Consider the following 12,484-nt stretch of genomic DNA (forward strand, 5'->3'; position numbering starts at 1 on the left):
TTTTAAATATTACGTATTATTATGTTACATAATTTATTATTTTATGCGGTTACGCAATTGTATGCTCCTATGTATTACTTAGAAACATGCTGCTTATGTTACTAGCAACATGTTGCCAAGAATATGCAAAATGTAGGCAATTACATATCCCAAAGCAATCACCAAACTTCAGAGGCAGCTATTATTTACTTTATAAATATGTGTTAAATGTTATAGATTTCTTAAAAAATATCGCTTAAAATTCAACGTTTAAAAATCTAAAATAAAAGTAGACAAACGACATCCTTGAAATCATGTATTAAAAGAAGTGAATAAATTAAAAAATTACTGAAAAAAATATGTACATAAATTCTAGAAAAATACTAAAAAATATATCAGCTCCAAGGAAATTCTTCCTCACATATAAAGTCGCAAAATGGAAACAATGCAACTAAGCCCTTATGGCTAGCAATGGTTGTTGCCTAATCCAGGGTGAAGGTTTTTGACATAACCACCGAATAACAAATCAGAGATTGAAAAAGGAAAAACCTTGTGTAAAATTATATTCAGCGTGGCTAGGTTTGGTGATGGAAAGACCAGAGCTTTACAGAAATAACTTGTGAGGAACGCATTTGCATATCTCTGTGTAACTAACTTACTGGTAAATATACAATCAGACTGCGGTAGTGCTCCCTGCAGAGAACAGAGGCTGCGATGCGACATAAGACGAATAGAATTGAGCATCTGGGTGAATATTTTCTTGAAGCCTTACGAAGAGCACCTCTTAAGATAAAGATACCAAATGGCTCGAAAAATATTGGAACTGTTATGAGTTTTAGAGATATGGGAATTTTGTCTCAGCATAATGTTTTAGTAGCCACTTGTCACACAGATATGCATTTTCCCTGCAACCAGATAATTTTCAAATTGATTAATTAATTACAAATTCTAATACAACCTTTTAATTGAATTTTAAATGGCTACCAAAATATTGTCAACAAGCAGCAACATTACATCCGTGATTTAGCAAAGAAAAAATTTAAATGAAAATTTGGAATTTACACTTTTAAGGCGCCAACTCATTGTGAAACATGCACGAAAACTTAAAAATGCATTGTAAATGTAAAAAATCCAAAGGTAGAACCCACATACTTGGGTATTAAAATTAAAAAAAATATTAATAATTATAAAATCACAGTGCAAGCGAAAACGATATGACGATGGCCATAAAAGCGCAAGTCGCTCACAAATTAACAACACAGCAGAACGTGGCACAATTTATGATCATGAAACTGTGTCGTGCTATCATTACCAACTCACTTATACATACTCCTATGTATATTGGCTTGCAAAACATACATATATGTAGATAGATTTATACCGAGCAAAATTAAAAATATCCTAAACAACAACCAATTATAGACACTGCACTTCAATTCGTAAGGGTTTGGCCATGCCGCTTGTTGGGTAGACGGCGCTTGATTAAAAATAGTAATAGCAATAACAACAATGGCGAAATAAGACAACGAACAAAATGCAGAAATAGCTGCAAACGAATTAATATGCAATAAAGTCACCTAACCTGCTTCCGCTTTCTCCTTATTACGACGTGCCTTTGAATTAGCTCAAGAGTGTGAGAGCGAAAGTGTAAAAATAATAAAGAAATCCTTACAGCTTATAACACATTAAGTGCAAGCATTAGTAAGAATAGAGAAAAAGGCAGCAATATGTCGGCGAGGGGTAGTATGCAAACGATACAAACAAACGTGTTTGTATAGGTGTCTACTTATACACTGAGTGGCGTATAGCTTGCCAAGTGCATAAGCGCCTTCCACAACAGATTTGAAATTGTGTGCACACAAGTGGCCCAAGTGGTGACCATACGGCGTATGCTGCAACAAATAATATAGCTTGCAGAGCTTTTAGCGGTCTCGTGAGAGCTTTTTGCCACCCCAAAGCAGTTGGTGGCGCATACCAGACACCCCACCGGCAAAATGATAAGAACAAATGCATTGCACTCATTCACTCACTCATAACTTGTACTCATTGCACGTGTGGTGAGAGTGTTTGAGTTACTTCCTTGTTGCCTTAGTGCAGTACACTTTGGCATCTGAGTGCAAGAGTGCTCAGAAGCTTTTGTAATTGTTTTGTGTTTGTATGTGAGGGGCGCTAGAAAAATGGGTCAGTAGTGGATGTGCATGGAAATTGTAACTGCAATTGCACTTGCTTTTGTAAACAGCAACACTTTGAGTTTCCGCATATGCACGCACACAAACGCAGCTATGGAGAGCGTTGCGACAGCGAAGTACTTAGCTCAAAAGAAATTAACATGAGGAAATTGGTATTTGACAACAAAAAAAATTAGTGTATAAACAAAGATAATACTATTCATTTTAACAGTTGAATATCCTTGAGTTGTTGGTGTACTACAAATGCGATATTTTGTTGTTCCTGCTGTTCCACAGCACAGTTAAAAATTTTGCTCAATTTGACAGCTCGGCAACTGCTCGCAGTCAGATGCTCGACCACTCGACCGCTCTATAGTACGGCTAGGTCCCACTCATCGCCTACATACATACTTTAGTGCATTTTTGAATGCAGACTCGCCCGTCAACGCCGAGCTGCAAAAGCGCATTATGCATAATTTTATTTGTAGTAAACATTAATATGATTTTGTTCTTTTCAATGGTACATAAGTGAAGAAAAAAGTATTTTTGAATCCAAAAATTTTCTTAACAAAATATTTTTTTATATAACAGTTATTAGCTTAAGCTATTATTAGCTAAAGTGAGGAAGAAAAAATGCAGCAAAGCTGAAAAGGTCGAAGCGATAACACATCAATAAAAATAATTTGATTAACTGTGAAACCAAGCAACACAAAGTGTTAAAATTTAGCTGCATAAATGTGCACGAAGATAAAGTTCGCTACAAAAACTACATATAGAGTACAAAATGTCCGAAAATATATACGGTAGCCCTTAAGAATATAAATAAACTTTAAACGTGTAATATATTCAGGCGAACATTATGAGCACAATCATCTTACGTTTAAAATAAAAGTGAAATGGCTTTCAGTCGCAACCTTGAAACAAAGCGAATGAAAAAAAGTGCAGGCGGCAAAAACGGCGAATGCAAATCAAAAGAAAATTGAAAATTTAAAGAATACGGCAGAAAAAGAAAAAAAATTTATATATATATTTATTTACTACAAACGAAATGAGAAAATCTAATTGAAAACTTTAATTGAGTGGAAATTGAGTGCAACTGCAAAGGCAAAAATTTAAGAAATAAGATTTTAATATAAGTCATAGCGAAATCGAGAACAAAAAGCAACAGCCGTCGGCAAAGGCAAATGAAAACGATAAAAGTCAAAAGTCAATTCCTCGACTTCTCGTGTCACATGAAAGTGAAAATTTTGCCTTTTGCAAGTGTATAAAACTAAAAAAAAAAAAATAAAAAAACTATATATATTTTGTACTAAATATATTTTGTACGACAAAAAATATAAATGAATAATAGAATTAGCAAATTGACTAATAAAAAAACGGGAAATAGTGAGCAACAATCTCTAGCAGAAAACAAATTCACGTCTGTATAAATGAATGATGTTACTCATACGTCGTGTAGTATGCCATACGTACTAGCAAGAGACTGGTAAGCAAACGCGCAGAAAAGGCAAACGCAAACACAAAATGTGTCTAGTTAATGGTTATTAGCAGTAACAATGAAAATAAATTTAAGCCTATTCACAGGAAGTACAAAGAAGTGTTTATAGAAGATAAAGCAAAGATTGATTTATTATAATTTTTAGATGGCAGCTTTTTTGCGGAACGTCTTCTCTTAAAATATTTCCAAAATAACAACTAAGCAAAATAAACTGCCTCAACACCATGCAACCCACTTTCGCTTTTCATAAAAAACCTTGGGTGTTTAGCAAATTCAATGCGTCATTTAATGTCACCTTCACCCTCGCCATTTTACAACAAGCATCGCAGAAACAGAAACATTCAAGGCACTTTGAAATATATACATACCTACACGAAGGTACCGGTGGCATAGCGCATATAACAATAAAGGTTGATAGTGTTTGTGTGGGGGGTCAGTGAAGATGTTTGTGTCAAAATCAAGTACGTAACCTCTAACGAGGTTACCAGATATTACACAAGTTCCTCTCTTCGGCCTTTCGCCTAATAGAATTTGAGAGTGTCACAGACGTTTTGAGTGCAACTGCATGTGTATTGAAAGTGGACGGACAAAAGAGTTGCAGAGTTGAAATCAACATTGAAATGTGCACAAGTCAAGGGGAACGAGAACTTGTGAGCTAGGAACACGTCTCAAAAACTGTTGATGAGTAAAATGTGTATACGAGTATAGTATATATGTAAAACCTATTTTGCATACTACGGCATTGATTTTCATTTGGTGTTAATGAAAACGATAAGAAAATGTATGATCGGGCTAAGCAATAGTTTAATTGGGATAGGCAATTAATGGCAAAAGAGAATATTGCAATTCAAGAGCTATGCTTTTCTTGCATACATATATAGTTGCCATTTTTACATAATATATACGATATTTGCTTACGTATATATTCCAATTTGCGGCTTTGCATAAAACATATACACACATACATACCAGAAATACCATACAAATAAAAATAGCGACGTCAAACCATGCAACAGACATGAATTGGTTGCGCTCACATGGTCTTGGGCAAATACGCATACATAAGCACATACTTTTATACATAAACACTACAAATTATAAGTGTTTAAAATATCCATGTGTATGCATACATCGCAAATTTAAGGCTACGATAAGATAAGGTGGCTTAATAAAGGTTTGCAAGCGCGAGCGGAAGGAATAGAAAGAACTTCATACAGATATGGTTATATGTTCGTGCATGTGAAAGCAATATATTTAAATATAGGCGTGTGTGTATATAGTGGGTTGGTTGTGGTGGAGGTATACACGCAAACTTATTTTTAACACAATTAGATTGTATGTATTGCTTGTATATGCACGCATGCATTTTTGAGTGTTCTCGTGCGTGTAAGTATGTAATACTGTTTTATTAATAGTCGCCAATTGGCCGAACATCTTATGGAAGTAGTGGTAGAGAGGCATTATATAATATGTATGTATGTAGGTATAGGGTGTAAATTGCGTAGACGAACCTGCTTATGGCTGGCACATCATCGTGCAAACTGAATGCTCTGTTATATCCAGATTTCTAATATGAAAAATAAAGATTTAATAAAATTGTTTTTTCCTTTGAATATTTGCTATTCGAAACGCCACGAAATATTGAACTTTCTTTAATTTTCATAAAGAGAATTAAGCCTTTGGAGGATGAATTCCAACTAAATCTATCAAGGTTGCAAGCTTCACAATATTAGTACTGTACAATTACTATGGTATCGAAAAAGCTTGAAAAAGATAAATAATTTGTGATGAAGGGATATACAAAGTAAGCTGTTTTAAAAGTTAGGTTAGGAGATACTGGCTGGCTGAAGCTACGCAAAAACCATTTTGGTCCATAGCGATAGCAAAACAAAGTCATTTTTGTTGTTTCTTTAGCGGAAATATGCGTCACTCAAGATACGCGTACTGTTCGCGAATTTTAAGTGTCGCTCAAGTTCCTGTTCAGGAATAGATTCTAGTCTTAGCCGAGAAGATTCTCCAGAATTTCTCTTGTACACGGCTCATTACATTTCCTGCAAGCATCGTTAAGAGTTGATTTAGCTTGTAAGCATGCACTGCAACTAGGCAGTGCCATGTTAGTACACCAACTAGAGTTCTACAGTTCCTTCTATCGAACGATATAACCGATTTAGTATACCTGTCATCTTATGCGCGTTCGCACATTATCCAGCCAACCTGGCAATTGGCCATCGCTTTTCTTAACATGTGCTCTTCTAGTACCTTTTGAATTATGCGAGGAGGTTAAGCACCTTAATTATTTGATCCACTGTAAGTCTCGTGCCTTCTTTAGCTATTTTGCCTACTATTTCATTTCCCTCTATACCTTTATGACCCGAACCCAACATACACAAAGGCTACGGTTACGTCCAAGCTTATTAATTACTTCCTTCCACTCATGGACATTTTTGGATGATAGACAGTATGATTTTATCGCTTTCATAGCTGTTTGGCTATCCACGTAAAAGTTTGCTCTTTCAGATTCTTTGACTCGTAAATTATATCATATCGTTTTACTTACCTCATACTTACATATTTACATACCATAAGTTATATGTACAAAAAATCAATACATTTTCCTACAATTATTTTCAAGTTGTTCCGAACAGAAACAACCAAGCACTGGTCATAGCGACGTGTGACCACAGCTAAAGTAAAAGTGAAAATGTAACAGAACAACAGCAAAACTGTCGTCACTACAAATACACTCACAGTAATTTAAAATCTATATTTTGCACTTACATCAAATAAAACTCAACACTTAGCTCTTTTTCATTACATTTTGTTCGCTCTCACAAACCCTTTGACGTGGCTCACCCTCACGCCACCTTAAGTACCTACTCGTATTAACTTACATGCAATGCATATGTATGCAGATGCATTAATACTGGCTCTTGAGTAGTGAGCAGCAACAATTAAAATTTGCATACGAATGATCAGCAGTCGGAAGGAAGGAGGGAGAGTGAGGGTTCGCCAGTGAACTATCGTGCACACTTACGATAGGAAAAATTCTAATATAAAAAAATTAAATATGCGAAAAATACCAATTTAACCTTGATATTATAGTATTATTTTCTTAGATAAAACTACAAAAAGTATTCATAGAAAGAAAAAGCAAATCGAAGAAAGTGCGCGGTAAATTGTTATTTTTTACTTTAAAATGTTGCTCTGCTTCCGCACAAACGTCACTAGTTCTCAGTAAGTTTGTTTTTGTTGTAGTTCAAGTTTAAGGTTATCGTATATACAGTATAGGACATATATACAGACACATATAAAAGGGAAAACTTCAACTGTAATTTTCTTGGCTGAGTGAGAAATTATTAACGCGTCCAAGACGGCGCATTTGAAATGTGAGACGTGTTTTAACGGAGATATTTTTTAGTATAACTACTCGTACATGCATACTGGTATGCTTATATTGTACATGCGTATTGTACGACATGTGCAGGTCCAAAAAATTGAAATTCCTATAATCGTCTAATTTTACGCTACGTTGCCTTGCTCACAGACTATTAAATAATGATTGCTTTAGATTGAGACAGGCGAAAAATCATAATTTGTTATTATAAGTCAGATCTGGGGTTGGAATCCTCATGTAATACTGTAATGGTATATCCTTTGCCCCTACATATGCATGCTTGTTTATTTGCCTATTTGTAGTTTAAAATCTCCTTAGCTGTATATTTGGGAAGACTCACAAATTTGTTAGTATCCGCCAAATAGCAGGAGGAGTGCTGCTAAACACCTAACAGAATTATTATTTTTTTTTTATTCGAGATCAAAATTAGTTTTACTATTTTTTAAAAGGTATACTCGCAAGATGATACTAGGTGCACCTCGCTTGTAAATATGCACCAAGTTACGCCTTTTGTTAAGTCTAGCAAATTCTTTCATCTCCCAAATGATTTATAAAAAAATTGATCCACCAGGTAGCACTTTGATCGAGATATTCCAACAAATCTGCTTAATATTGAAAGCTATTAGAAAACTAAAGCCATTGGCGCGCAAGTCGAAGATGGGCATTATATTTTTGGTTTGTTTGTAAATTATACCCTAGGAGAGGAGTAATAAGAATTTACTTATAATCTAAGAACAAAATTTCAGTTTCTCAGCTTTTTGCATAAATACTCAAATTAAAATGAAAGCTAGGGGGCGGCAAAGGTTACACTCTGAGGGATTCAATTACACCGCAGATAATGCTAGCGTGCCGGCTGGGGGCGCAAAGCGCCGAAACAAATGAATTCCATTGGGATTGATTCCTGACTTTAAGCATTATTTGCCGCCATTTCAGCGAGTCGACCTCTGCGGTGCGAACCTTTTGGATTCTAGTCTAAAGACATTTTGCTGATGTAAGGGCCAATGATTACCTACCCATGTCTCTTTACGGTCGCGAATGTTCTGCTTGCGTAGCTACGTCATTGGGCTAACGTTGCACATGCCCCCTTTGTTGCGAAGAAGCGGTGACGGAATGCAGCCTTGTTTGACCCACTCACTCCTTTTATAAATAAAACAAAACAAAATTTCCCAAAACTATTAATTTGTCTTTTATTGTTTTTTAGTCTATTTATGAAACCCAATATCTACCAAATATCCAAGATGAGTTCTCTGGCCACACAAGATACTCAAAATATAGTTCGGGTGTATATTAAATGTGGCACCCCATTCTTTAGCCCTGGAACCGTTTCCAGCTTAATGGCATCGATGTCGCTCTATAGAAACTCCTTCATTTCGTGAGAAAATACGTCCTGAAAATTTCGTTCGCAACAGGGCCGTAGCCGTTCGGCCGCCGTAGCCGAATGGGTTGGTGCGTGATTACCATTCGGAATTCACCGAGAGGTCGTTAGTTCGAATCTCGGTGAAGGCAAAATTAATAAAAAAAAAAAAAAAAAAAAACATTTTTCTAATAGCGGTCGCCCCTCGGCAGGCAATGGCAAACCTCCGAGTGTATTTCTGCCATGAAAAAGCTCCTCATAAAGATATCTGCCGTTCGGAGTCGGCTTGAAACTGTAGGTCCCTCCATTTGTGGAACAACATCAAGACGCACACCACAAATAGGAGGAGGAGCTCGGCCAAACACCTAACAGAAGTGTACGCGCCAATTATTTATTTTTTTTTTTTTTATTTAAGTGACAAGTGGCATCGTCCTGCTGAAATCACATATTGTTCAAGCTCATGTCATCTATTTCGAGTAATAAAAAGCTTGTATTAAAATACTTCTTTTTATAACCATTTTTGTATAAATCGTAAGCTCTTTTCATGTTGCCCTCTTTGTCGTCTTCAGAATAAATAAAATAAAAGAGTTTTTAAAATTTAAAAATAGTATCTTATTTTAATAAAGAATAAGAGTAAATGTATGAATTACAATAGATAATGAAAATCTCTAATCTAAATTTTTTGCAGAAATACTATCCATAAGGGAATTTCCAATGCACTGAATCGTTTATTCGTTGACTATCGAACTGCAAAAGTAAATCAAATCACACACTTGTCAACATCAGAAGTACGAAAGAGAAGGAAGTAACTACACACGCGCAATTTATATCACACAAGTTTTTACATAACTTTATAAAAACACATCACAAATCAATCAACTAAACATAGCGAATATGCAAGTTACGCCACAGTCTATACAACCCAGCTTGAAACATTGCACTAGCAACAGCAACAGTAGTAGCATCAATAGCCAAAGTAGCAACCACATCAACACTAACAACATGAACTCCACCGTCAACACACAACAACAACAGCAACAGCCAGCCAACAACTGCACAATGTTCACAGCGCCGACGACGACGCCATTATCGTCTACGCTAGCGCATAGAATACAAAGTCCTAAGTTACTGCCACCGCCCACCGCCTCGACGACATCAACCACTGGTGCAGCCACAGCGGCGTGCGCGCGTAGCCCGTCGCCGGATGGTACGCAGGACTACGATGTGACGCGAATGCGTGAGGAGGACTTTGAACGGCTGGCCGTTTACATAGTGCCCGACGTACAGTGCGAGCGTGGCGTACTGAATCGGGCGGATCGCACGCTGCCACGCAGCCTAGCACTAAAACCGTCAATGGTTTTCTCAACGCCAAATGTTAAGGTTAGTAATTAGCAAATGAACAAATACAAGTTTTTTCCAACCAAAAAAAAGGGAAAATACAGCCAAAACCAAAAAAACAAAACTAGAAAGTACTTAACTCTTGAATGTAAATTCTAAATATTTCAATAGCTTCCGTTATTTCCTTTTCAGACTGAAGGAGTTTGGAGCACTGGTGTCATACCGCGCGGCACACGTTTTGGCCCCTTTGAAGGCGTTCCAACTCCAAATTATCCCAACGATACAAATAAGGCGCGCTATTTTTGGCGGGTAAGCACGAAAATTATACAACGACAATTTCTTCATCATCAATCACAAATTTGTACCCAACATTACTCACAAGCATTCAAGTGAACACGTATTCGCTCTGGATGAATCGATATCGATCAGTATCACCTAGAATGTGTGGTTGTATGGGTGTGTGTATATGTGAGTGTTTGTGTGGGTAAATGTGAAATCTGGAAACATGGATCATAAGCACAATCGTGTTATGTTGAAGCATTAAATCCACTAAAATTCTTATCACAATATCGCCGATAAGTGCAGTCAGTCAAATTTTTCAGATTTTTTCGATTCTTTAAATTCTTTAGATTTTTCAATTGTTTTTATCATAGCCATTTAATCGTTTTGGGGCAACTAAAGTTATGAATTTTTTTAATACTTTACCAAAATTACTTCAACTAAACTTTTATTATTTTAAGCAAAAGTTTCATACAAATTACAGAAATTATTGCACAGCAAATAACCAATAGCGGCAGATAATTTCTTTAAAATTTAATAAAATTAATATACTATTTGTTTTAGTGATTATTTTTATGGTTGTTCTAAAACAAACTAAATTCCGTAAACCTCGACTGCCGAAAATCACCAAATGTGTAAAATTCGCTAAAATTCCAAAACACGCCTAAAAGATGCAATGAAATACTATCAAATGCTTGTACTCGCATTTTGTGTTGGCAAAATAATGTCGTAGAAATATATCTTACCCCTAGTTTTTTATAATTTGTGGTTTTAACAGTTCGAGATTTAGCATAAGCTGGGGAAGAAATATTTTAAACATTTATCTTTTTTTTATTATTTACATAAAGCTTATTAAATTCTTTTCATTTTAATCATCCTTGTACGAACATTCAATAAACCATTTCTGAACACATTTTACATTAATTCTGATTGAACCATTCATCATCCTCCATAACAATGTCCATTTCCATTTCCAATACTTCATTTGTGTCTTATATGCGTACTATACATACAAATTCAAAATTATTTTTAATACAATAAATTTGTTTAAATGTAACCCAACCGTACTTTTCCATTTAATTTCATGTTTATTCCTTCCACCAAAACTACAATCACCAAACTTAACAAAATAACCCATCAATCAACCATCTAAATCAATAATTAATAATCGAAAAACTGAAATTTGAAATTACATTCGTTTCAAAAATATAAATTAAAATTCGAATCCAATCAGGTGCAGGAAACACGCCACATAACCTACGGGAACATTAAGGTACTATTTTACGCTTTTTAACAACTTTTTACTGCTCCTTCTTAAACGTTTAGAGCTATGTACTCTCTTTTCATTTCGATACATACTTTGACGTCCTACATCTTTCTTTCAACTATCTGTAACTCTAACATCTACTTTACTTACAAACGTTTGGCTCTGTATAAAATGGCTGTTCAAAAGTGTAAAGAATAAATGTTTATGTTGATAATTTTCGTATATATCTTTCTCGTGAACAGTGGGCGAAACAATTTTAGCCGCACATACATTTTTCGAAAAAATCCTCAATAAAATAAAATTTAATTCTGGTTTAGTCTATTTCATAATCAACTGTTGACGACTTAAATTAAGTACTTCATAAAAATTGTTATTTATTATTGATTTATTTGAATTTTCTCTTTTATTAAGGCAGTAGTCTGCTTTAGAAGCCGAAAAAAAGCGTTTTTTTAGCAATTTTTTTTGAAAGGGAAGGAAATGATTGCGGTAAACGGAATTTTAAGACGATAGTGTACTATATTTAAGGTTTAAAAAACAATATTTATTTTTAAAAAATATTGAAATTTTTTAAAGTTGTAAGTATTTTTCTGGAGCGCCTGGAGTCTGCACTTGTAAATCGGTGCCGGTGATGGAGGTCGTGCGATGCATCTGAAACAGTCGAACCAAATTTTTTTTTAATTTTTATAAGTTTCTTTTCTTTATGAACTAAAAAAATACCGAAGAAGTTATAAAATTCCAAATTTTTTCGAAGTTTGAAAAAAAAATTCACTTTTTTAAGAAAAAAAATTGACTTTAAGTTGCAAAACAAGTAGTTTAAATAATACTTTTGTCCAACTTTTTTAGTTCAAATAGAAGATAATTTAATACTGAAGCTAGATCACTTTGGTTTTTTTCGATCGGACATATATTCTTTTTGCTATCGCCGGCACCGTTTTCTAACACTTGTGAAAATGAGAACTCGAGAAAACGCGCTTTAAAGTCTGCCTGAGCATTCGCACCTGCTCGACGCTCGGCCACCAAAACTGCTCTAGCTTCGAAAATATGTCGAATTGGCCTCTGGAATTTTAAAGACATATTCTTGGATAGTTTTGGAAGAGATTTAAAACAAAACAAAAAAATCGATTTTTTGAAGCCTGTAAAGCAGACTACTGCCTTAAGGCGCAAAAGTTCGCTTTAGATTATATTCACTGGACAGATCAATAGCGAA

The 12,484-nt window shown here is 35.1% G+C and overlaps 1 protein-coding gene across 5 annotated transcripts in view; it reads left to right on the forward strand.

Annotated features, from left to right (window-relative positions):
* LOC128859966 (zinc finger protein rotund) overlaps window positions 1-12,484 on the forward strand; it is a 78,226-nt gene that overhangs the window by 54,506 nt on the left and 11,236 nt on the right. For 2 of the 5 annotated variants that reach the window (XM_054097149.1, XM_054097148.1), the window contains exons 2-4: window positions 9,082-9,773; window positions 9,924-10,040; window positions 11,245-11,283. In XM_054097149.1, coding sequence (XP_053953124.1) covers window positions 9,288-9,773; window positions 9,924-10,040; window positions 11,245-11,283 — 642 coding nt within the window. In that variant the 5' untranslated portion in view covers window positions 9,082-9,287. Of the gene's footprint in view, window positions 1-33; window positions 3,634-9,081; window positions 9,774-9,923; window positions 10,041-11,244; window positions 11,284-12,484 lie in introns of those variants that run through there. The other 3 variants (XM_054097147.1, XM_054097146.1, XM_054097150.1) reach the window with 3 other exon arrangements.

The sequence above is a fragment of the Anastrepha ludens genome, chromosome 4, assembly GCF_028408465.1.
Source record: "Anastrepha ludens isolate Willacy chromosome 4, idAnaLude1.1, whole genome shotgun sequence".
In the NCBI taxonomy this organism is placed as follows: domain Eukaryota; kingdom Metazoa; phylum Arthropoda; class Insecta; order Diptera; family Tephritidae; genus Anastrepha; species Anastrepha ludens.